This window comes from Trichomycterus rosablanca, chromosome 22, assembly GCF_030014385.1.
Source record: "Trichomycterus rosablanca isolate fTriRos1 chromosome 22, fTriRos1.hap1, whole genome shotgun sequence".
Classification (NCBI taxonomy): Eukaryota; Metazoa; Chordata; class Actinopteri; order Siluriformes; family Trichomycteridae; genus Trichomycterus; species Trichomycterus rosablanca.
In genome coordinates, this window is record NC_086009.1 from 5,167,614 (window position 1) to 5,194,974 (window position 27,361).

Here is a 27,361-nt window from a genome sequence, read left to right on the forward strand (position 1 = left end):
TAAAAGCAAGCAAGTTTTAGCTAATGGAAAATTGCATTTGCATCACATCAATACACTTAGTGAACATTTTATCTTTTACATTAAACATTTCAGAAAGAAAATGCTGATCTAACATAAATTTCCTCTTGTTCATATGATTTAATCCATTAGTAAAGCAAGAGATCCCAGGGCAGCACATATACTCCGAGAGGAGTGATACATAAGGCTACCGTGAGGCTTAATGTGCCCTGGGCTAAAACCACTAGAACATAATGTACCCAAACCCTGTATTTCACCCAGTCAGCTATCCAAAATCACTCACATAATAATAATAATAATAATAATAATAATAATATTCCTTCAGTCTTTTAGGGCACATCATTAATCTGTATACAGTACTTGTTCTGGGCTTGTTCAGGGTTGGGCATCATTATGTGTTTTTACAAAGACAAAAACAGAAACAGTTTTTATATATATACTTACTTTATATATGTATAATTTATTAATTAAGAGCCATTTTACTTAGGTGAAACCTCACTTGAAGTTCTCTTTGCGATCTTTTCCATGGTTTGAATGATCCATGATTCTTGTTGCATGCAGTCATGTATTACAATAAAATGCACACATGATTTAAACCAGAGGACTGCACTGATGTTGGCACACTAGTACAACCTGGAGGTAGACCAGTTACTTAATATGGCTGTCTAGTCTATTTTTAGGTGCAGTCTGAAAATTCCATTTTCATTTAATAACAGGGTTTAGGTGTACATAACTTTAATAAACTACAAAAACAACTCTGTGTCCTGAGTATGTCCTAGACATGTTGATTGGCCTTATTTGCCCCATGTTATTTAGTTTAGTGAAGCCTTTAGCTTTGTGGTATTCAATCAGCTCTCAGAAATTATAACTGAAACCAGTTAAATTATAATAATAAAAAATAAAGTTTAAAGAATGCACCACATATTTAATCCTAATGCTGTCAGATTAAATAAATCAGACCAGCTGACTTTAGACTGTAACATACTGTTAAAATAGCATTCCCACATTTACAACATAAACGTTTCAAGCTTTTTATGCTGTTTTTCTGTAACGAATGGCACAGGCAGATACTGATTCAGCACCATAGTGACAATAAATGTCTTTGTGATTGGAGTGCGCTTTAGCTCTCAGTTTGATCAGAGCAAGAAAAACCTTTCACAATAAACACTTTGTCTAATAATGAATAAAAGCTGCTGCCACCAGCTGGCATAAGGTTCTTTCCATAATCCAAACCGACCACACCAAGATTCTTACTCTTACTAATCACGTCAGCAGGGGCCGGTTAGTAACTGCAGAACACAATGATGGAGGAGGAGCATTACAATCCATAATTGTCTGGACTCTCGTGCTCATTTCTTTTTTTGCTCCAACACGAAGAGGAAAGAGATGGGGTGAAAGGGTGAAGGAACAGCTCATGTGACACAGTTTATCATCCCTGCTCGATAACACAAGGGCTCATGTGAGGTGGCTATTCATGAGCTGTTCCAGGAAACCGTATGTACCGCATCTCACTTCTTGTTGGCAATGCGCCGCTTCCTAGTGGCCAGCATGTCGTAGAAAGGATCCCTGCTGATGCTGGCTCTGAGAGAACAGATAAAAGGACAACATAATCAATTATGTACGACAAAGAAGGAAAGCAGAGACTTTAGCACCTTTGATATGGAAATGCAAGCATGTTTTTACATCCACAGCATCATTAACTAGATGAAAACAGGTTTGTGTTGTGACCTAGTTAGGTTTCTATGGTTTCTCAAGCTAACCTACCGCCTCTTTTTAAACTGATCTAAATTTCAGTCTGACAGAATAACCTCCTGATAAATCCCAAGACTGGGTGTTTTTGGCCTTGATCTAAACACACCATCCAGCCACGTCTACATTTTATGCAAAGAGACTTATATTCATAGTCCTAGTAGCACATTCACATGCCCAAAATCCTGTTAAGAGCTGATATGACATAAGGAGCCCTCGTCTGAAAAGAAAATAACACACTTGGTCCAAATTAGAATTAGCAGATGGATAGTAATGGCAGTGCTGGATCTGCACAGTTGCTTTTAACTGAATTCTGACAATCCATCATGATTCTGTACACACTAACTCTAACTGCCTCACTGATTTTGCCAGAACACATAACCTTGACATAAAAATGTATCATTAGTTCGGTGTATAAACAAACCAGTCCCTACATAACTGCCACTGCAATGTTTGTATGTATATGACTGTACATTTGATCATTATTCACCCTGGAATACTTTAGCACACTGTGACCCTGGCTAGAATAAAAACACTTACTAAAGATGATGAAATAAAAGCTTAATTACAGCAAATTACTACTCTTAGGATTTTATTATAACTGATTAAAATGATAGCACATAAAATCCAGATGCAGTAGATTGGGTATAAAGCTGCTGTGCTATTCCTTTAAGGATCAATAACACATTTTAATTATTCACACTGGATTACATTAAACGAGCTGCGCTGTCACTAAATATCTTACTTGATGGATTTGATCCACTCCTCTTTCTCTTCCGGTGTTGGTGCTGATATCCTGTAGACCACGTGGTTCCCTTCCACCACACGACCATCAGCCTCTGTCTTGCATGCTTTTATTACTTGGCCCTTGTGGCTGGGATTGTACAGCTCAAAACAGTTCTGGATGGAAAAGAAAACAGTTTGATACATCCATTAATGTCATGAGATGCTTTAGTCATTTTGTTCCTGTAATCAAGCCCAACTTGCAAATGTGGTATTTATACAGGAATTCATTTCCAGTTAGCAACAGAGCTTCTCATTACACATACACTTGATCTTGTATCTGTGAGGACTAAGCGTATCATTGCCGATAAGGTGAATCAGGTCTGCTAGAGCAGGAAAACTTCTGCCGTAGGCAACGGTTAAACCAAACATGAATCAAATTTGCCTGGCGAAGCAGCGAGTTGATTTGAATAGGAAAGGACATGGAAGATGAAAAGGAACTTCCCATAGAACTATGAAACTGTGACCAGCAGAAGAAGATGGGCAATTAATGGGTACTACGTTGTATTTTAAAATACAACACAAAAGAACTGGTTATTATTAAGTTTGTCAGTCTGTCAGATTTGGAGCTATTGAGTGGTATACTCAGTAAATGGGAGCAGCAAGATGTAAATATGGACAAAAGCTTTAGGACTTAAATCACTCACAGGTTTCCTCGGCTCGTCCACTTCTCGGATACTAAGGTTCTCCAGAGGAATGATCCCCCGTGGCTCTTTATCCTGTAACACAGAAGACCACAATAACCAGTTACTTCACTATTCACTGAAAAAGTATCTGATAACTTAAGAATGACCATGTTAGATATTAGGGCTATTTAGATTGCTGGCTGAATCCATGATACTACTAAGTACTATATAAAGTGGTTTACCGTTGTGTACTCAAAGTAGTACAAGCAGTTGTCTGTTAAAATGAACCACCTTCTCTTCCAGGTTTTTACTCTTCCTCCTGCAGGGAAAAGCAGACAACATGGTGCTATTACTAACCACAGGTAAATACACACACCTGATCTGAGACAGCAGCAAAGAGCCGACGGCCAACATCAACAGACTATAACGAGGCAAATATTTCAAATAGCCGTCGTTTCATGTGTGAAAATATCCAAAGCAACATTCTCCAGGACAGAACAATGTATTTGTAAAAAGAATTATAGCTGTTGAGCATTTATGTGGTGCTCAGGTGGCATAGCGGCCCATTACGCTAGCCCATCAGCCAGCCAGGCATCTAGCCCCGAAGCCCTGGGATGGATTGGTGCCCTGTGCTTATATATCCTTAACCACTTCTTCTGTATGGTGTGATCTTGTTTAAGAAATGTCAGAATCAATCTCTCTGATTTCCAAGTGCAAGGTCTACAAGTAAAATAAATAAATATATGGGAAGAATAAAATGTACACAAAATAATATGTAGGTACAAAATATATAGTGATATGTACTGTTAGTAATACATACTGGTAAGTTATTTACATCAAACGGCTAGGAGTCGATTTTAAAGAGTCGATTCCTCAATTTTAGCCATTTTAGTTATTGAGAAATAAGATAGATAGATAGATAGATAGATAGATAGATAGATAGATAGATAGATAGATAGATAGATAGATACTTTATTTATCTTGAGGGAAATTATTGCATTGATTAACAAACATCTAATAATGTTATACATTAAAATGTTTTAAAAAAAACTTTAATTCTTGTGTTTCTCACTTTTATGACCCATTTTAGCCCCTTATAATTGCTAAACGTGCATGTTTGGAGTTTTTGTATTTGTGATGTTATCGTCCCACTTACAAACCATTGGTAACAATGGCAAAGATAATGATGATGATCTAAAAAAATTTAAAGTGTTAAATGCACAGTAAACACGATGCAAACAGAGCTGAGTAAGTGATGTGCTCAATGAGCTGAAGCAGGGTGCTTGATAGGGAACAAGGTTTTTACACCACTGAATTAAATGTTTGAATAAGATACCCGTGTTTACTCAGGTTTTTTCAGCCTAGCTGTTAGCAAACAACGCTTTAATGCTACACTATCCTACACACATGTATATGTATAGTGAAAAGAAATGTAACACAATTCCTCCCCACTATAGTAGAATGGCCAGATCCAAATTGCTAAATTAAATAGAAGGTCAAACAGTAACTGTTAGTGTACTATATGAGATTTGCCAGCAAACCATTTTTATAGACCTCATATCTTCTCATGCTAAACAGGAAAAACTGTTGCCACAAGTTGGATGCACCCAGTTCTCTAGAATTGTGTCATTGTTTTGTTTTCTCTTTCAGCTGTTTCTGTATTTAAACGTTAACACATTGGCTCATTCTGGTCTGCCTATTTGATTTGGCACAGTTATTATGCCGGATAGCCTTCCTGACACAACCCTCACTGTTTTCATCTGGCCTTAGGACTGGCACTGAGGGTGCACCAACATGCCTAGGCAGTTCGGCCACCCTTTCTCTCAGACACACCCAATCATGTCTGTGAAGATGCTCTACCGGCCGATTGTGAGCTAGTGTGATTTACCGCTGCACCACTGTGTCACTGTATACTGTACAATTAAAGCTCAGTGGAACCAATGGGCCAGCTAAAACTAACAACAGCAAACATTGCAGTTGCCATTATTGTATTATAGCTTGATTCATGTTAGATTTACTGGTCATACAGAAAATGTGTTTCACTTTGAGTCCAGTTGTAGTTTGCTTTACACCAAGCTTACACTTAACACTGCATTTTTAGAACTGTGCTTAACCATGAAACCAGTTTCATAAAACCCTTGACATTCTTGAAACTCATAACAACTAAAAGGAACAGAATTTATTTCTCCCCAAACTTGTACTTCAGCTTTCTAGGCACAGCTCCATAGATAATCACAGGAGAAACTGGGCTATAAAATAAATAAATAAAATTACATAAATGTGAGACAAAACGTTGGTGGATTTTAATCTTAACTGTAACTTCTCACAGACACAACTGAACTACATAACATTTTTTTCCCTATTAATCTCACTTTTTTATTTTCAATTATTCCTGTAATGCAGATCTTTCTAATTTATAACAGTAACTCCCTTTATTTGTGTTTGGTGTGGCCTCTGGTATTCCTGTTGTACATGAGTCATGGGGAGAATCCCTTGACAGCATCATCATTACTAGGAGTTTACAGAGTTTATTCTATGGCCGGAAAAGCAAATCATGATTGTCGTAATGTGATGAAGGACAAAGCAGCAATGCAGCGCTGAGCATTGGGTGAAAGCAAATTTAAAATGGTCGTTAAAGCATTAAAGGAACACGTGACTAAAAGAAAATCTAACAATTAAACAAGTTTTGGGAAACAGCTATTAGTTTATGTGCACAAACCTGAATGCACCCAACTAGCACTTTGGGAGGGGTGTTCCTTTAATGCAGGTGAGGTTTTCCAGCAGTGAATTCAGGGATCTAGGAATAAAAGCCGCCTGTAGGCTATTATGACACACCTGGGCAATATGGGAATTAACATTGGGTAATACTTACACATGCTGGATTTGGTTGGTTCATGCACCCACAGGGCATGGAAATGATTCTCAGTATGTGAGTAACAGCACAAGTCACACGCACAGGAACTTGCTTTTGAGTATGAGAAAATCTGTGCAGTTTAATGTAATTAATGTCATGATCAATAGTATAGAAATATAAAAAACATTTTAGGAAAGGACTTTGCTAGATTGGTATTGTTTAGGGCAAAAGTTATTATTAACTGCAATGATCAGTACTAGTTTTGCATTTCTGTTTGAATATGGTTATGTAATACAGTACTTTAAGGAGTGCACTGGTGGAAAGTAGGGCTTGATGGGACTAGTTACATTACAAAAACTAAATGGGCAATTAGATGGGACAATATGTAAAAATCTCTAATCAGTATACTAAGCATTTTACTGTGGCATTTGTTATAAACCCATAGATCAGCTATGTCTAGTTCTTTAAAACAGACAAGTGACATCACAACCATAATTCTATGATGCTATGATATGTAATTAAGTAAGGTTTTAGTCAACACTAGACATTCACCTATCTCTAGTAATTCTCCAGCTATGTTAGATTAAAATAAATAACTAAAAATTGCCACAAATGTTTAAAACAGTGCAATCTGCTTTCTGAGATCTGTTCAGAGCTTCCTAGACTTTTTCACTAAGACAAATGCTGCCATCAAGGTGACGTCTTTTTCCTGGAGGTCAATGATTATTTTAACAACACAAAGCCAGGTCTTATTCTACACATGGACAACAGTGTGGCTTTATTAACACAGAGTGTGTGTGCTTGACTAACCTGCTAGGAGCCTAGTTCTGTTTCCTATTAAATAAATGTATGGTGCATCATCAGTGGAGAATCAGACACAAGTGATCATGAATTGTCAAGCAGCTGAAGTCTTGTATTGAGCATAGTTCATATCCTCAGATCCCAAACAAAAAAAATTAATTAATTATTAATTAAACAGATGTACAAAATACAGCTAGGTTGGTCAGTGAAGACATTGGAAATATTTTCTTTGTACTTTTGTCAGTTAAATAAAAATTCAAAAGAATTAAGAAATCACACATTCTTGTTGTTACAGTATTTTATAAAACCTGTATTTAAAGTACAATTCACAGAAATCCTAATTTACCAGGACTACCTTTTCTTTTCTTTTACCAGCTGACTTTGCTTTAAATTAGGCATATTGTTATCTATAAGACATGCTGTTCTAAGCAGCCCAGTTTCTCTGCTTCACCTTGCATGTAAGTCTGTCAAAAACCAAAAAGTTGAATAACAAAAAAATGTAAAAAAATGGTACTCAGAGCCCCACTAATTGCAACTGGGCATTAAAACTATACGCTATCAGTTACATTTCCTGCACATTTCGTTAAATAACAAATGGTTTAAGTAAGGAAGGAAAACTCTCTCCAGCACCTCAGGCAGAGAGAAGTAATAACTCAATAACTCTGCACAACAAAGCTGTTGGCATGTATATGAGCCTGCAGAGATGTTACATACTGCTGGAGGAATGCATTTGTCCCTGCCAGGCAACAATATCAAAGTGTGAGGCTCAGCCAGGCCCACATGCAGCATACTGACCCCTGACCTCCGCAGGCCTCTGGCAGCCAATTTAAGAGCAGGTACCGGGTTTAAAGTGCCACTGCGAGGAGATGCAGAGAGCGCTGGGAGGACGAGGGGATGCAGTGATTGAGGCAGAAGGTGAAAAGAGCAGGGGCGTGAAAAGTATCACAGCGCTCTCCGAGGTTACCTACCTCCTTGAGAAGACACAGGCAGACACAGAACAGAGGGATAGGGGGGCGGTGTGTAGGGGGTAGGGGGGTGCAGAGGGGATAAAGATAAAAAGAAGCAACGTTTAACAATAAGCAACCACTTCTAGGTTCAGACATGTTGAAGAGGAAATGGTGGAAAATATATTAAAAACAGATGGGAATTAGTACACTGCAGGGCAAGAAGCAAAAGTCATCAATCAGTTGGTAAGGCGCCTTGGGACTAAAAATAGCGCTGTGCAATAAAACTGAGTGTGTACCCCCTTTAAAATAAGATCTTTGCAGTAGAGCTTTATAAAACAGATATTTCGCTTTGTTTTTACACTACCATCTTTTTAATCAGACAGTTGTATTCAGAATCCATCCCTTTACTGTCCACTATCTCCGGATGTTTTTGTGCATTACTTTTAATACTTTGGTTTGTTACTGTTATTTTGGACACCCCTTTACTTCACCATTTCTCTTTTTGGTTTGCGGCTCTTAAGTTAATTTCATTCTACAATAGTTAAGTATCCTGACTATTTACAGAGCTTTAGTTGGCCCGACCCGCCCTGTTATGTTGGGTTTACTTTTTTAATTTCACTTTTTATTTCATCATTATCTTCACTATCAAGAAATATATGTCATTTGTCAATGTCATTTTTCCAGAGGTGCCTATGCTGTAGAGAGCTTAGTGATTATAATTTTGACTAGAACAATATTATTATTATAATTGACTATAACAATATTAATTATTGCAATAATAACACATATGGTAATAAAATGTCTTAAATGTGACACTAGTGTTTGTTCTCAGAGCTTTTCTCAACCCCACCCCCTCGGTAAAAGAAAACCCAGAGTGTTTCTCTGGAGTCTATAAGTGTGACAGCACTCTGTGAAAAGGGTGACAGAGTGAGGACAATAAATTTACACACTGGCAGAGTAAAGTAACCTAAGAAACAGAAAGTGTGTGTAGAAGCTTCCCAGGATCAAAAGAGATACTTTACTCCACTGACCTAGCTTGAGCAGCCATCCTTCTCGGTCAGGGTTAAAGAATGTGTGGGTCAGGTCGTTGCCGTCATCCTCAGGGATCTTGAAGGGTTCACTTTTAATGCTCTCGTACAAATTCTGCTCAGGTACAAGACAGAAAAAACAAACATGACATTATTACAAACACATATAACAGGAAACATATTGACCCATTTTTAAAATATTGCAATATTCATCCACACATTTATCCTATAGCCACTGCATTATTTATGACATGTTCAGGATTGAAGATAAGAAGTAAAGAGCCAACTAGTTTAAAATGTGGTAAAATATTTAAATAACAGTAATAAATAAAAAATAAATCGACAGTACTCGAAGCAGCTCTTCGGGTAAATCTCCTCCCTCGTTTATGCCTCTGTTCATGGAAATGAAGCGCTCCACAGCTGGTTTATCTCTGACATTAGGGTTGTGAAGGCTGGTGTTCAGCATGATGATGGCAAAGGACAGCACATAACACGTGTCTACAGAGATTTAAAAAATGTTCATTATAATATTTATATCCACCAGATTATAGATTTAGGATTCATCAAAAAAATAATGTGTTTGCTGATTGGTATCTCATTGGCATGGAAAGCACCATGTTGTGGGTCTGACCTGTGGACTGGAAGACTCCAGGGTTGCATTGGCAGTATCGGGATGCAAAGGCCTCCATCATCCTATCGATTTTCTGTGCCTCACCTGGTAGCCTGAAGCTCCACAGAAATTGCCTGCACAGAAGAAGTGTGTGGGAGGTATAACCACAGCTTTAAAGCTTTTCCTTTAGAAAAGTATACTGCATGGTATACTCATGGGCTTCATTTGAACCAGTCTGACTCACCTTAATGCTTGGACAAGATTAAGATCTGCAAATTCATGAAGCTCTACAAAGGCTTGGAGCACTTTAATGTTGAAGTCATCCCTGCAAGAAAACACAAGTGTGCATTAAAGAGAATGTTAATGATTTTTTTCAGCAGTATTGAAATCACTGACCAATCAAATTCAGCTCCTGTACATTGATGTACAACTTATTGTGGAAATTTTTGAGAGTTACTGGGGTAGTAAGTGCTAATTCAGTTAAAACATTTGATTGGTCACTGAAGGCACTGATGTTCCTGATGTTCCAATTTATCAATGTTCCAATCAATGTGTGAATTTATCTGAAAGCTGATCAGTGGGGTTTAAGATCAAGGATCTGTGCCTCATAAAATAATGTCTTTGGATGTTGCTTTGTGCATGCTGGAACTGAAAAGGGCCTTTCCTAAACTGTTGCCCTAAAGTTAGAAGCATATGATGTGCTTCATATAATCCTGTTTACACACGTTAGCAATAGGTTTGGTTAAAACGCCAAAGGGCAATAATACAGAGGGGTGTCCATACATACTCTAATGTATACTCTAATCTGGTTTATCGTCCTTTATTGTCCAAGTTATGCATCAAACAAGCCGGTTGTTGTGACAGTCGGGTCTCAAGAAATGGCCCATTTACTTTAGAGAGATAAGAAACACGTGTTGCCCCGGCTGCTTTTTCATTGCTGGGTTGGCTTGTCACTGTTCTGCACAATAAACCCAGACAATCAAATTTCCGGAGGATTTATGCCCTGCTCGTGTGCACTGGGTTTAGGCAGAGGGAGGACGGGAAAAAATTTTTTAAAAAAAGAAGGTTTACCGTTCTCCTAAGTAATCGCCGATGACAGTTTTGTTTAGGCCCTCGCCTTTGTAGAGGAATTGGGCTATGTCTTCAGGCGTGTGCTGCAGGAGGTCATTCTCTAGCAGAAACTGTATCCCCTGAAAGAGACACAACAAATTATGTATCAAAATTATTTACAGAATGAAAGATGTTAAACTGTTTAACTTAAATCTTTTATATGCAGGAAAATGAGTCTTTTAGATACTTTTAGTTCACTGCACACGTATAGAGGTAAATTTACTCCTGTATATAAGGGTCACCACAATAGATCTGATCCACATACCAAACATAGCAGTATTTACACACAGGCACCATTCTTGGCGCAAACCCCCTATTTCTATCTGGGCTTGGGACCGGCACTGAGAGTGCACTGTCAAGTGTACCTCCTAATGGCAAGGCTGTTACAGCCTCCTATAACCCCTCTGCACATTTCCAATCATGACTATGCAGACGCCCGACCAGCCAATAGTACAGTTGATTTTCAAAACCTGGATTCACATATTTCAGCAGTGTGTTCAAGTTTAGTCGACATACTGGTGGGTTTTTACACATTTTTTTATATTTTGAAGATCACATTACATGAAATTGTACCTTAAATGTAAAAAACAGAGACCAACAGCGCCATTATCAACCATGTACAAAACATTTTGAGGGGGTTTATAGCCAAAAGAATTTAAGTTGTGTCCAACTGCAACCTAGTTACTAAATATTACATGACCATATTTTCTGTAGCGCACTAACATCTCATGCTATCAAGTATAACAGTATGCTATTTGGGACACTACCTGGGCCTGTTTTAATTACCATTGTTATTTTAAGCTCCAGCCAAAATACTTCTTGTTTCCTCAGGCCTAACTTCTCATCCCAAGAGAGATGCAGCTAGCCCTGTAATAAAAGCAGCTAATTGTGCATTTTAAAATCAAATCATCTTAATAGTTGTCCTGTAATAGACTGGCAACTTATCTGGGGTGTTTCCTGCCTTTTTGCTCAATTAATCGGACCAGCTGTGACCCTGACCGGTATAAAGTGGTAATACAACAAACCATATATACATTTTAGAGCATGTATTTATTGGCAGATTAAGATTTTAACATTCTAAACATTTTAAAGACCGATTATTACTTTAAAAAACTTGCCTTTTTGGGATCCATGTTGAATTTCTTTCTTCCCATGGCAATTTGTTTGTTTCTTTGAGTGGTTTTGCTGTAATTTGCAGGGGAAAAAACAATTATTAACACATGGAAATTTTTTTTTAACTGACTGCTTACATACAAAAGAGGATAAATAATAAGATGTAATAAACTCTTTTAATAACTGTTAAAACAAATAGTAAAAACACTCAAAGTCTGTTTGTGATTAGAAAGCTACCAGTGATGTCATGAACTCAGAGTTACATTTTCATGACTTGACTTGCTCTGGACTTGCTTCTGAGACTTTACTTACTTGTACACACAACTCAGGCTTTTCACGTCTGTCTCAAATAGTTCCAACAAGTTTGAGTTAAGTATTAAATAAGTGCCGTCTTTAGGGAAAGTACTTAACTGGGCTTAATTTTATTAGCCTAAACAAGAGTTAAAAAAGCACTCCGGTGGTACAGCAGTCTAGTGCTTTAGCCACTTTAGAGATAGACGTTTTGAGTCTCGGGAAGGCATGTGCTAGTCTGCGTTCCTCCTAGACTAGTAAGAACATGGTGCATGGGGTTAAAAGTATAATTGGGAATTGGCAATGTCTAAATCGGATAAAAAAAATATGTACAAAATTATAATTTTCTAATAAAAATCAATGCATTCGTATTAAATTCTCATGTTTAATAGTGTCTTAGCTGTATTCCTTAACTGTTTTTTTTTTTGGATGAGTCTTAATTTTGCACAGCTGAAACCACTTCAGTGTTGCTCTGGCAGTGTGCTTATTCTTTCACTAACGTCCTTTTATGATGGACTGATCTGAGCTCTAAGATATGTTCAGTGGTACCTGTGATATGTTTTGTGGAAGCTCAGCCATTAAGGTACTTGACTACTTATCACAAGGTCACCAGTTCAAGTCCCACCACTGCCAAGTTGCCACAGTTCGACCCCAGAGCAAGACCATTTAATTGCCTGGAAGTGTCTGCTAATGGTTAGTTCCTTATATTCTTCTTCAAATCTGTGCTTCTCTAGGTGAATAGCTTTGTTTTGTGGAGAGTCTTCTCCATACTGATAGACCTCACAAAGATGCTATTCCTTCTTAAAATGTTGAACATAAACAAACCAATTTTTGATGTTAACTATCAACAAATTAAGCGAGTTGGCAGGGCAATGTGTTTTATACAAGAACTTCATAGGTTTAACACTCAATAACTTTAAAAAGGTTGAGGTGATAAAAGCTAACAAGCTAGCTAGCCTTTATCTTTTTTATTATTTCTCTTTTTATACAAACAGACACACACACACAAACACACACACAGAATGTATGGATAGTGTTGCAGCTGCCCATTCTGCCCCACACTGCTGCAGCCTATCAGAGCAGATGACAGTTTGTGAATGGAGGGGGTTTAGTAAATGCTTCCATGAGAACAGATCATCAGGTGTGAGGACGCTAAACAAACACCCCACAAACAATGGGGATTAGTGCAGTAGACAGATGCATAGATAAGAGCATCAATGTGCTGTTCAGCAGCTCTGCAGTGTTAAAGAAATATGCTCAGTGGTAGAATTTCTACTCCAATCTGTCGGCATACGTGCTGGAAAAAAAACTTACCTCTCTCCAACACAGGTGAGCTGCTCGATCTCGGTCATCACCTCCGCAATCTCAAACTTCAACCGCTGCCAAACAAGACAAAAAATTTGTTACACCAGCACGACTAACTATTGTACAAGTACCTTTGACAGTACCTAGAACATCCTTGGAAAAACAACATGTCTGTTTAGCATTCAATACATATAATGTATTGACATACTACATGTATCATAATTCACTATAAATATTCATTGTGTGTTGATGTTGATCAACCAGTGCAAGTGATGGTTCAATAGAAAAAAACCTCGGTGAAAATAGGAATTGTACATCTGTCACCAAGCACAAAACGTTGGTTTAAACCGGGGTCAAACTTTGTCTGAATATCTAAAAAAATCAGTGAGCTGCACAAGCTCAACTCACTAAATATTTTACCAGGTTAGTTTATTTTAAAAAAGGCCAAAGAGAAGAGAATGAAGAGAATTCCGAGTCAGTGTGAACTGGTCTTAATTCAGCTATGTGACAAACGTATCTGCAGCAAAAACACACACTTCCTTATGGTTCCCTTATGGGATCTCTATTATGCAGACAGAACTATGCAAAAACAAAGTAGCAAAACGAGAACAAACACTGTGGATATATTCTCCAGATGGGCACTGTGTACATACAGAAGTGTGAGAAACCAAAAGAAAACTTCTGTGCTGGACCAAGTCATTCAAGAACACTTCATGCCCTATGACTGGAGCCACTGTCAGCTTGAAAATGACCACTTCCATCATTATTTACAGTGGACCCAGATCCTGCCAGCAAAATTCCCCCACAGACTTTGCGCTCATTAAATTTTTTTCTAATCATTCAATAAAGTTTTAATTTGCCTTTAATCTGTCACATGTTTGTAAATTAATGGGCCATACTGGGAAGATTGTAGAGTTACCAAAGAGGTCTTATTAGGTACAGGTAAGCTGTATTAATAAAGCTTCGAAATCATTGCTTTACGTACATTCAAAACCATTTCTGTAAAAATGAATGGAAAATCTTAACAAGTGTGTCAATGTAGCAGGCAGTGGGAAGAGTTTATCTCCCAAAAATCAACATGGCAGCTAAAGTAGGGCGTTCGTGTTTTATTACTTTGTATATTGTACTTTGTAGCATCCCTCCATTACGACCAGCCAGCCACTTCAGCAAGCGCAACAGCAGTGAGGACCCTGTTCAGCCAGTACCTCCCTCAGACACAGCCAATTGTGTATGAGTGGGCGCCTGGATGGTCGAGAGCACAGCTGAGATGCCAAATCAAGAGCTCAAGATCTCAACAGTGGAGGGCTTGTGCATTAGACCACTGCATCACCCAAGTACCCACTTTGTAGCACCTCTCATCTGCAGCAAAAGCACACACTTCACGATATTTTACAATAACACCTACATCACAACAGGCTCTTTGATGTACAATTCAGAACTTGACATTCATTTGAAAAAAATGCCAAGAAAACATAATGGGAACACAAGGAGCAAGTTGTGAACACACCATGGACAAGTTCCTTGCAGGCCATCACACAAAAACCCACTTACCTACACCTAGTGGCAATTTAGAATTCACATAGTGGCCTGTCTGTGAAAAATCGATGAAAATTGGATACACAAAGGAAATCCACACAGGTTTTGGATGAACAGTCACCTGGATCTTTGGTGCTATCATATATAACAGTAGAATGATATGATATTTACTCATATTATTTATTTCTGTAAAAGAAACAACGTACACAAAGCAAAACCGACATGTCTAGAAACGCCTTTAGTTTAGAATCTCACCTCAATGTCGTCCAGTAGTTCTTTTTTCCTGCGTCGGATATTTGTCAGCTCATCCCTTTCTTCCAACGACAGGTCCTCAGGTACTAAAATAACAGCATGAAGACATTTAAGCATCAGCATATTTAAATACTGCAGTGATTATAGGCAAAAGATTTATGATCTCATGATGTTCCGACTTTCAGAATTAAGAGTTCTACTGAGAGTCGTTTAAATCAGCAATAAATGGGCCAAAGTTTTTCCTTTGCCTTTTTCCAATAGATGTTTTCTTTAGATAGAGCTGAGTGGTGCTCGAGAGGAAGAATTTCATATTGGAAAACTTCAACAGCCAAGAACTTTCATAGCCAGAATATTAAAACCAGGAAAGCAGTGCTGAAATAAATAGAATTGCTATTCTGTCCATGTCTGAGTGATGTAGACTCACTAGACATGCCGTGCAATGGTGAGTTCCTTTTTTGTAACACAGGAAAAAGGATAAACACAAAAAGTGAAGGACAGTGAACTGTGGGGGTCTTTCCGGAGACATCTTACTTTAACCTATACGACAGTCGAAGGGCTTTGCAGCACTTTAGCAGCTTTAATATGCTTGCATATCATACAGCACTCAAAAGTAGGTCACTTTCTCATTTAGCTATGGTGGATTGTACTCCTCTGCTTCCTTCAGCTAGCTGTATCAATTGCTTGGAAAGCAAAACCCCAGCTGATTTCTTCTGCTAAGCTGCTTTGCGACTCATCATCCCTCTTCCCCGGCTCTTTTCATCAACTTAGACGAGTGCTATATTTGGAAAGTGAAATAACAGAAACATGGGCCATTAGGTTCAAGATGGTGAGATCATGGTGAGATCTCTGAGATCTGCAGTGACAAACATGCTGCCAAGCTCTGAAAAAAAAAGTAATCATAACAGCATCTGTGTGAGAGGCATCCAGATCCAGTGATTTATGATTTAGAGCCAAAATGAGGTCTTTATTTACATTTTCGGCATTTAGCAGACGCCTTTTATCCAAAGCAACTTACATTACAATTACAGTATACAGTCTGAGCAATTGAGGGTTAAGGGCCTTGCTCAAGGGCCAAACAGTGGCGAGGCTAGAACCAGCAACCTTCTGATAACTAGCCCAGTACCTTAACCACAGAGCTAAGACTACACTTTATAGCGGGAAATAAACACATGATATTTACATTTAGAAGCATTTAGAAGACACCTTTGTCCAAAAATACTTACAACTGTGACAGTACACAATTCAAGCGATTGAGGGTTAAGGGCTTTGCCTAGGGACCCAACAGTGGCAACCTGACAGTGTTGTGGCTTGAACCAAAAACCTTCTGTTCTCCAGTCCAGTACCTTAACCACTGAGCTACCATTGCCACATGACATACCAACATACAAGGTACACAAGCTCTGACTGCCAACTGGTTTCTTGCAGTCAACACATCTAACAGGAAAAGCAGAATCCCAACCCTCCTGCACCAAACTGCTCTCATATTTATCTTTCTTTATTTAGACATGTCCAATTCCCTCATTGCACTGACATTTTTTAATCCATTTTTTAATCCATCTTTTCACCAGCCAGCAGTGGACTGCAGTGGCTACTTGGCTTGGTGACTTGACCAATATATTCTCAGCCCAACATGGCCAACTGTTTCTATAGAGCACCTGACCAGGTGTACGGCCCAACATAGTGTGATAGACTGTTCTGGCCCCTGCATGCCCTCCCAAATGCTGTTAGCTGTGTTGAGATCTGGCAACTGTGAAGGCCAAAGGATATAATTTACATAACTGATGGCTCATTATCATATTGATCAGGTGATTACTTAGAATAACTGACCATGAACTCTAAACCATTGCGTAAACCACATGGAGGAAGTTAAAGGTGCTAGCGCTTATATTCGCTTATAAGACTGAATAAAATCCCTTTTAATGATAAATGCATATACTGTTTATATACATGCATATATACACACTCACATACATGCTACAATCTACAGTAAAGGATAGCATCACAATGGTATTCCTCCCACCCCTTGTGTGTCTCTTAAGTATCTTCAAGCCCTACCGTGCAAAAGTGAAAAGCACGTCGCCTTGGCAGTGTACGTTAATATTCTAATGCCACCACATTTGCATTCTGCTGTTAACGACATAAACTGGCAACCTTGTGTCAGAGTCTCTGGATTCAAATAGCTGTTCACTGAGAACTGGCCAGTAGGACGATGACCACTATACCGGTAAGCATCAGCATAAAGGCAATCATGAGCCCATAACATCCATGCAATGTGCACAATATTAAGAGATTTCATGCTAGATGCAGGGCCAAATGCTACATGCAAAACCAGATGCAAATTCACATCAATATCTAAACTTCCCTGGCTTGTTCTGACAAAAGCACTTCATTCAGACGTTCCAAACAACCAGAAGATAAGAGTTCAAAGCTTTAACCTCACTTGCTTTACTTAAATCTCACTGAAGATCACGCCATCTCCTCCAGGCTCCTCCAGCTTTATGAACCACGTCTTGTGACTGCTAAAGCCACTTGCATAACATAGCAAAAGCACAAATACTTTATTCCAATGGAATACCTCCACCACATATTCCCAGTAGCACTCAGTGCCACGAAAAAGTCCGCCAAGCGTTGACAAAGGATTCATTCAGACTACTGTAACGCCAGCTTGTACACTGTTTATACGCTCTGTGCTGAGCCATGCTAAACTTCTTACAGTCATAAAATCTGTTCAGTTTGTTCAGAATTTCTCACCATGCTGGACCAGGCTTCCATCTGTCTGCATAGAAGTGACTCATAACATCACAACCGAATGCATGTTTAACGCTATGTTCACGCAGCACTTTTGGCACAAAACAGCTGTATGTATGGAAAACGAATTACCCTACTGTTGCTGTCTGATACCAAATGATCCAAGGCTGGAACTCTTATTGTTATTATTATTGGAAATCTTATTGTTATTCTTACTGTTATTGTCTGTTTTTTCCTGCACATACATTCTACACATTCTACTGATCTAGCAGCTTTTCAGACTTGTTGTTTTAATTTGCCCTTAATGGCCAATGTGACAATTTGAATCTGCTTATTGTCACTTCTTTAACAAACCCTTCTTTCTGTGCTAAAAATAAAATTGTAAACTTTGACACATTGTAATCCAGTCTATGTGTAGCTTAATGATCTGAATGGAGCTTTATGATCCATAAAATCAGAGATAGACAGTTTTAAAGCACGTCCTTCATTATTGTATTTTTTTCACTTAATGCTTTTTAATTTTACGTATACATTTCAGAATAAAGAGTTACTACACTTTCTACTGACAACATTTCCCAAACAGGCTTGTTAGATCAGAAACAGCTTCTATTAAGGGTGCATCATTAAGCACCAAAACTTCTTTTTTAACGGCTTAATTGTGGTCAGTCCAACATTTTTCTCTTTAGGTGATTCGCTGTATGTAGTTCAAGTGTACTTTTTGCTAACTGTACAACACAATGTTGGACTTTTACATAAAAATATAATATGAAATTCAGCCAGAAAAAGTCCATTTTAACTGTCTGAAATGTCTCCATATTGCATGTAGATAAAACAATCCTTTTTCTTTTATTTTACGCTAAACCATGTGATTAAGGTTATGTGTCTTGTTTGGTTCATTATTTCTCAAGCACCACCCTATTAAAGCCTTCCGCCACCTCTGCTATTTATATTCAACCACGGACCCCTTCCCTTTTTAGACCGTCTCTGGCCAAATGTTTATTCATAGCAAGACTACAATCAATAGCAGAAGAGCGACATTCACATGTGATCAGTGGCTCCAGAGCTCTAAAGGGAGTTGTACATTAGGAAATTATCAGTCCTGCTTTAGGACAATAAAGAGGATGCCTTACTCATGCTGATTAGCACAGTTCAGTGTCACAGACAATAGAAACTCAAACTGATACAAGAAATGTAGAACGATCTATATTTGTAGCTCAAATTATGATGAAGATGAAACCTTACTAACCTCCTTCCCCATAATGCATTTTAAGTATCCTTTAAAGCCAGCGTACGTGAGAAACTCCACAGCATTCTACAGGATAGCAATCTTTGTCAAGCCGATTTAGTTTTTACCCCCAGCAAACATTTCCTTGACAACCTGTCTGCATTGCAACGAGACTCAGGAGGCATAGTTTGCATACCTACAGCAAGGAGGCTTTCAGGTTAAACCGGTCTTTGAGTAAAAGTCCACATGATGTGATGGAGGGAACAGTCAGAACTGCTCGAATTAGGTAAACACAGTCGGACTTTTCACAGACATATAACAATAGACCACAGACTACTCATCAGTGTAGGACTCCAGGACACAAAAATGCATGGTTTTAACAAACATACACCATAACATGTTAAAATATATTTTTTTAAAGTCTTAAATGATAATATATTGTATTTATATGTCAATACATATTGCTTAAATGCCGAGGACATAATTAAAATGTATCCATGGACATCTGTACAACCCTAATTAAAAAGCTAATATTTAAATAAAAGGCTAGCTCTTAATTTTTACAGGTAGAAAGTGGGGATGTGCAAACTTAGTCATGGATTTGAATAAACCATAAAAGTAATTATTATTATTATTATTATTATGTTTTCTTAATATTTTACAAACCCAATTTCTGGAAAAAATAGGACTTCCCTAATGCCCTAAAACAATTCATATTATTGAACCAATATTTCTGACACTTACACTGCTGCCAGTTTTTTAGATATAATGAATCCTAAATACTTCCACACGTTTTACCCTAGACCCACAAAACATTTAAAATGTAGACATTTAGCAGACGTTTTTATCCAAAGCGGCTTACAACTGTGACCAAATACAATGCAAACTAAGGGGCCCAACAGTGACAACCTGGTGGTAGTGTGGCTTTAACCATTGACCTTTAGATGAATAGACCAGAACCATAACCACCTACCAACCACTGCCCATTATAACAGCACATGCTATTCACTACTCTGACCTGAACAAAGTGTTCCTACAGTGGCAGTCACAGGACTTACATTTACTGATAATCCTTTTTGGCTGAACTTCCCTCTGCTGCTGTACCAGCAGTATAAAAGTAAAATATCCTGCTATTCAGAGCAATAATCTGAATATTCCTAATGAAAATTAAGAACGTTGGGCAGTAAAAGTAACTTGATGTGAAATCATCAGTTATTAGATGTTATTTTGTAAAAAATCATATTCTTAATGGATTATTTAGCAGTTTAAAGAATAAATACAACTGATGTGGGTTTATTTTAATATAGACCCTATTTATTTATTACATACCATTTTTATTATACACACTTTTTATTACACACCACATTCATAACAGAAACGGTAGTTATTCGTTACTAATCAGTTATTAATCAGTCCAAGTTTAATGTCAAACACAGTCATGAACAATTTTGTATCTCCAATTCACCTCACTTGCACGTCTTTGGACTGTGGGAGGAAACCAGAGCTCCCAGAGGAAACCCACACAGACACAGGGAGAACATGTAAAATCCACACAGAAAGGATCTGTACCGCTCCACCTGGGAATAAAACCCAGGACCTGGGTTGCTGTGAGGCAACAGTGCTACCAACCGAGCCACCGTAAAGTAAAACAGAAATGTTTGTAACAGAATGATTGAAAAGATCAGTATTAAAGCCTAAACTAAGCATATTTCAATAGTTTAGTATCAGCTATATGAATCTCTGTCAACTTACGATCCCTTAAGCACACAGTTTTGCTCTGTTTATGCTGGTAAAGTAGTACATACATCTGATTATGTCCTATGGGTAATTATTCATTCACGTAACATAGTATGAACCCTTTTTTACACTAGTGAGGTGGAACAGATATCTGTTTAGTCTAGTTACATAGAATGAACATCTGTTTGTGTTAACATCTGTTTTAAAGTATGTAAGGTTTTAAAAGTGTATAATAACAGCATAACAAAACAGCATGTGAAAGACACAGAGCTAGGCTGGCCTGTTTACATTCTTCCTGCTAACCCTGCTATAAAGCCCCTGAGAGCCCTTCACTCATGATCAGTATGGCTTACACATTAAATCAATGATAGAAAGTTTGTCAACACAGCATTACCATTTTGTCTTACTAAACTGGCATCAAAGGGGCTGCACTTGACGTCTCCTGTGCATCTGCCTCTCCCTAATTTGTATCCTGCATTTCTCAACGTTTGCTCCATCTTGCTCTGCTAACTCCTATTATTATCAATCAAGACCATTTAAATCCAATGATACATGCTACACTAGCATAATTTATCCTATAAACCTTTTCATAAGAGCAAGCTAATCAACAAGATGTCTTCCTGCTAAGCGAGCAGCTCATTGTGACAGTACAGACCCATGAGAAAACCACTGCTAAACCAGCCAGAACATTTCTCCCAGAGGTGTCGACCAACACCAGGTTTTGTTTTAATGCATGTAAGACTGGGCTCTGTTAGAGCTAGTCATATGAGTAGCCTTCCAAATAAGTGTTTTACACATGAACCTTGCTTGCAGGGGGTCACTTTTCTGAAGATGTTCCTGACTCTGATCCTTTAACCATCCCTTCAATGAGTCACTCAGGAAATGAGTTCAGAGTCTGATTCCAGCCTTCTAATACAGAAACACAGAAGGCAAACAGGCCTGTTTAGATTGGCCCTGGCTCTCCAGACGCCACATCTGGAAATGAAGAAGGAGAGAGAGGGGTGGGGGTAGGGGCTTGTTCGAGTACATGCAGTCAGGTTAACTGGAGACACTAAATTGCCCTATAGGTGAATGGGTGTGTGTGTGTATGTGTGTCTGCCCTGCGATGGCTGGTGCCCCATCCAGGGTGTTGCTGTGTGCCTTGCGTCCATTGAAAAGCTGGGATAGGCTCCAGTACCCCCCCGCGATTGGCTAAGCGGTTAAGAAAGTGAGTGAGTGAGTTTTGTAGGGCAGGGCTAACATCTCCTAATAAAAAAACTTCTAGTTATTTAACCGACCTTAGTAGTAAAGTAAAAATGTAAATAAAAACATAATTCAAGGATTGTAAAGGGTTGGGTGGATTTTTTGCATCACAAATTTTCCCTGCAAATATAATGTAAAAAAAAAACTTAATTTGTGAATCTTTTGGAAAAAGTCCTCTGATCCTCTGAATAGATCCTGCATTCCCATCTTTTCCCCACTAAACACTTTTCTAACATCTGGAAAATATCTCAGAGAGTCCATCAAGCTTCTTCTAACAGTGAAATTACTAGTGCATGATAATTCCTTGTCATGCAAAACTGTTTAGAATAAGAAGCTGTGGTACACTTGAGTGGACGTGTGATGTGATGCCATATGACGTATATAAAGACCGTCGTTAAGTGTGTATACAAACATGGCATGGCTTCACTACTGCTGGGCCTGCTGAGAGATGCTGACCCACATACAGTCGGTCCGTATCGGTCTTTACTACTGTACATCGTTTCTGCACTCAGGTCATGAATTGGTTATAAAACACTTCATGTATATTACATAGCCACAGGAATGTGAATGCAGTGCTGATCTAGTGGATTGCGCATAAACATTTGAATGTGCAGTTTTGTTGATGGACTCTGGCGGAAAACAAAACTCAGTGACTTTAACATGGTACACTTCTTTTCAATAGGTTAGCTTATCAGATTCTTTAAAATACATAAACATTCCCCTTAAATAGACCGATTCCCTCTGCAGTGCCTATTCCTGCTTTGTGCCTGTTGATCCTCACATCCACCACAACCCACCATGACCCACCATGATCCTATGGACATTCGTTATGATGTAAGTGGATGTGTGGACATCTAAGTCATGATGTATTTTCCATTTTTGTATTACCCAATAGCCAATCTCCATCTAATTTCATACAACACCTATATATTTACTCTATAAATGAGCTTAGGTGTTAAAATAAAATAAATAAAATGCTTTCAAATTTGTGGCATCTGTTTGAGAAAGCTTGAATATAACATCATCTGCACAGAGCTAGAGCTAAACCTCAGTGAACACCTTTGGGATGAAACAGAATGCTGATTGTGAGCCAAGCTTTCTCATTCAACATCAGTGCCTGACCTCACAAAAGCTCTTCAGACAAAATCATTCAAAATCATGTAAAAAGCTTTTTATTATAAGTCTGAAAAGCTCTTGGTCACATGTCCCCATGCTTTTGACCATACAGTGCACATCCAGATTTAAGCTTGTAATCCTAAACTCTCTGATCGTACACACTCACATCTGGAGTGCAATTAATTGCCATCTCATCTCTGACTCTCAGAAAGAGATCACGTGGGATATACACAGCTGGGCTGGGATCTTAATCACTAACCTACTTTTCAAAGCTACTATATACAACGTGACTGCTGCATCTGCTGAGCCGTCAGATCCAAACACAGAGAGATGCTCAGCTTATATGAGCGCAAAGTGTAAGGAGGCAACACCACACATCTGTGAATTCATTTTAATTGATGATGCATTATAAAGGGTCAGTAACAACAACATGTGCATTTCATGTCACCTTACACAGTCAGTATTTTATTTACATGCCTGAGACTGGGAAATTCTAGCCAGAAATGGTCTGTCATTGTGGTTCAGGTAGCAATGTAGCTATGATTTTTAACAATTTAGCATTTTAACTATACATTACAATAGCCAAGGTTTATATTCAAGGGCCTTACTTAAGGGTCCAGCAGTGGCAACAAGGTCCACTACTTTAACTATTCTTAAATATGCCTGATATTTAAGGACAAGCCAGTTAAATACATATAATGTAATTAACTAGATAACTCATGTCAAGTCAAGATTAAATTGACTTTTTGTTTTTCATCTGACTAACTTTTTAGTTTTCTGTCGAATTGTTATGGCGTTATGGCACAGTTAACCAGTTACGATGACACAATAATAATGATTTTCTCACTGTTGACTTTTTATACTGAATGAAATCATGTAAGCAAAATATTTAATGCTGCACACATCAGATTACAGCCATATTTCTATCAGCCGTTGTTTTGGTATTGAGAATAAACCAGCAGTTTGGTTTAGCAATTTGGGATAATGTTATGTAACTGTCCCAGCCCACGTGTATGTTACTGTACCTAAACTGTTCTACTTTATCTTTCTTTAGAAAAGTCAATTCAGAAAGGACAATCCAACAGCCACGAGGATAAATGTGTCACGAGCACAGAGAAATGAGAGGAGTTTCTTTATTGCTCTGGAAATTATTGAAGAAGAGTTTCTTTTTTGCTCAGGAATTCACTGGCCTGCATAGACTTATAGTGCATCTGACTTCCTTCTGCGTGGGCCTGATGAATAGCTCCCAGCCTGCCATGCGCCTTCTTAAATTCCCTTAAAACTGCCGCATTGTTTGCCTAAATCTGTTTCCAATTTAGCTGTTCTCAGGATCTAAACTGCATGCTAGTGTTAGCTCTTAGTGAACAGAGGTGCCTATTGTAAAACAGACAAGATGCTTTAAAGGATGAAAAAAAGAGTGAGTAAGAGTGATCATAAGGATCTAAATAGAGGAACCGAGGGTAAGTTTGCTTCTGTGCTTTATTGCCAAGTTAAATTGTCACAATAATTATACTAGGTGTTTTTCCTTTGGGATTCAACATAGGGATAGTGGTAGCCTAATGGGTAGAGTTGTGACTTACCCACTAGAAAGCTGTGGGTTTAATCCCAGCTGTGCCATGCAGCCACTTTTTATAAAGTGATGACCATCACTTACAGCCAGAGTTGCATCTCTAAAACTGAGCCTGATAGAGTTTTGACATCTTTTTTTTTTCTGACAGAGACAGTAAGCGAGCACCCACAGTAGGCGATGCATTGATTAATGTCCTGCATCAGGGGGTCTAGTCAGATCTGGAAACACACAACACAGATCCTCCCTGTGTGAAACTTGCTTTTTTCCACTGGGGGTCTAATCCAACCTGTCTGATGTTCTAGTGTATGCAGCTAAATGTGCCTAGTCTCCCAGTAGAGGCTTAGAAACTTGGGGCTGACCCACCAACACCTAAAACACATCAGATCTTAAAGAACAAAAAAATAAATTAAAAATCTTTACTGTTATACACTGTGTAGTTTGTTGAGAGCAAAATGTTGTCAACAATTGTCAGTAGAAACCAAAATCATCAACCCACTGAAGTCTGGATTCAAAATCACACAAAAATGGAGATCTGGAGGATTTCTGCCCATGTCTGGATCAGTGAGCTCCTGAACAGTGTGTGGGACTATTTGGTAGAATAGAGTCAAGAGAACAGAGTCGAATACACTGATACATAACGTCCCAAAGATTCTGAACTGGATTCAGATCTGTGGAACAGAAGGGGCCAGTCAATGGCATCATTGCTTTCGTCATCCAGGAACTGCCTATACAATCAGCCACTATGAACCACGGATTTTTCAAAACCCTGATCATGACTGATTACAGGAACAGAGCCTTTTCAATATGCTGATGTAAAAATTATAAACAAACATATTCCACTCACTAGCTTTGCGTAATGTTAGAATCCGTCAGTTTTTCCATCAGTTGTTGAAATGGCAGGAATGTTTTAGAATGGCAGGAAACCATACCCCCCTCCCCTTCCCGGTAAATTTGGTCCCTCCAAAGTCAAACTCATGGCTGCGGCCTTGAATCAATGTGGTCCCAGCTAACAATAACGATTATACCTTGATGGCTCATATTTGGACATACAACATTCTCTCAAACTTCTTTCGTCTGCATAAAAAGGCACTTTATTGTCCCCTTAATAAACAAAAGTACAGAAGTTTAGCTGGTATAAACCCATCATCCGAGGAAAGTGTGTAAGACAGTAACAATTAAATCAGCTACAAATTCTCCACAATACTGTATAGAAATTGAGTTAACTGCTTAAATGAATGGTATATAAATTAAACTATTATAGAAAACACCCTGCAGCTGGGGTTTTCAGCCTTTTAAACCAGTGACCACCATTTTTGAGCCCGCACCCCAATTTAATGGACTTTTAATGTACCATTTAAAGGAGTGTATTAAAAATAAATAACTAAATGATTCACGGAATGTTAGAAAATAATTTCCTTACAAGATTAGAAGTGACTCATTTAAGTGAATAAATGTGTTACTATTGGTTTCAGATAAACACTCTCTGGGGACAGTTACAGACTTCTGCTCAGTCAATGACAGTTGGTGTCACAGCAGCCATTATAATAAGTGCTCCTCTGGGTTTCGGCTCTGAGATGGTCTTTAAGAATGATCAGATCCCATGCTCTGGTGACTTGGATTTGATTTGTTCTCTGGACAGTCTCTATCATAATAATAGACCTTGCAAAGAGACTGGCGCCACGATGTTAAGTAATTAAATCTGCTGATCCAAAGATTTCTTACAAGTATGTTATTAACAAATGGACAAGACAACTGGTTACATGAGATGTAACCTAATTTTAGTTAATGAAATGAATTGAAATTTTGTTTAACATCTCTTATTATTATAATTGAAATGTGAAATGGTAAATAATTTTAAGGCACTGTACATGTTGATCAGAATTAGTCCTAACGACCACATAATGATGAAAAACCACCTTTGCAAGCAGAATCAAATTATTAATAATATAAAATACAGTGATCTACACATGTTCTGCATGTGCATTCAAAACCCCAGATGATGCTGGCATGTAAATCATTCTGGTTCATGATTGATGTGTATGTGAAGCAGCGGGTTAATCCCTTACATAAGGGGTAAAATCAGAAGAGGTTCGTACCTTGATTGTCCTCATCCATACTTGCAGCTCAATCAGGCGATGAGACGGAAAACCGATTAGAAAAAGATCCAAATCCGGCTGGTAATTCTATTACTAGAATAACGGTTCACGTTGAACGCTGCATTTCTCTCATCCTACTGACCGAGTCAAATTTCAATTTATATTCAGTGTCACGCTGTAACGTTCAGCTTAATCCCACTTGTCCTTGGTTTGCATCTAAACGGATAAACAAACCGCCTAGATAAAATCATCCAGAGAAATGAAGCGCGCTTACAGTCCAACCTCCCGACTCTGACATCTGTACGCAGGGGCTTCACCGAAAGCCGTTCATACCACACCCGCAATAAGACAAATCCCGCCCCCTGCGCTGCTATTCGCTGGACATTCAGACTCAGTAGAAATTAATCCACTTAGAATCGACAACTGGAAGAAAGTGTAAGGAATTCAACCAATCAGAGTTAAGAAGGCGGGACTTTAAAAAAACAGGTGGGGAAAAATACCCCTTTAAAACCTCTATCTACGTCATCACCATGGCCCCGCCCTTTCTACAGCTGCAGACCCGCTTCACGTGACTCATTTGTTACCGGATTTAATTTATTTCATC

The 27,361-nt window shown here is 38.4% G+C and overlaps 1 protein-coding gene across 1 annotated transcript; it reads right to left on the reverse strand.

Moving 5' to 3' along the window:
- On the reverse strand, positions 1-26,983 carry cyth3b (cytohesin 3b). The gene is made up of 13 exons (XM_063018397.1): positions 26,758-26,983; positions 15,027-15,109; positions 13,245-13,309; positions 11,645-11,711; positions 10,488-10,606; positions 9,661-9,741; positions 9,438-9,550; positions 9,156-9,304; positions 8,810-8,921; positions 3,419-3,495; positions 3,198-3,269; positions 2,513-2,667; positions 1-1,599 (listed from the first exon to the last, which is right to left on the reverse strand). Exons 1-13 carry the CDS (start codon positions 26,774-26,776, stop codon positions 1,527-1,529), a joined length of 1,185 nt encoding a protein of 394 aa, XP_062874467.1. The 5' UTR covers positions 26,777-26,983; the 3' UTR covers positions 1-1,526.
- Positions 26,984-27,361: the final 378 nt, after the last annotated feature.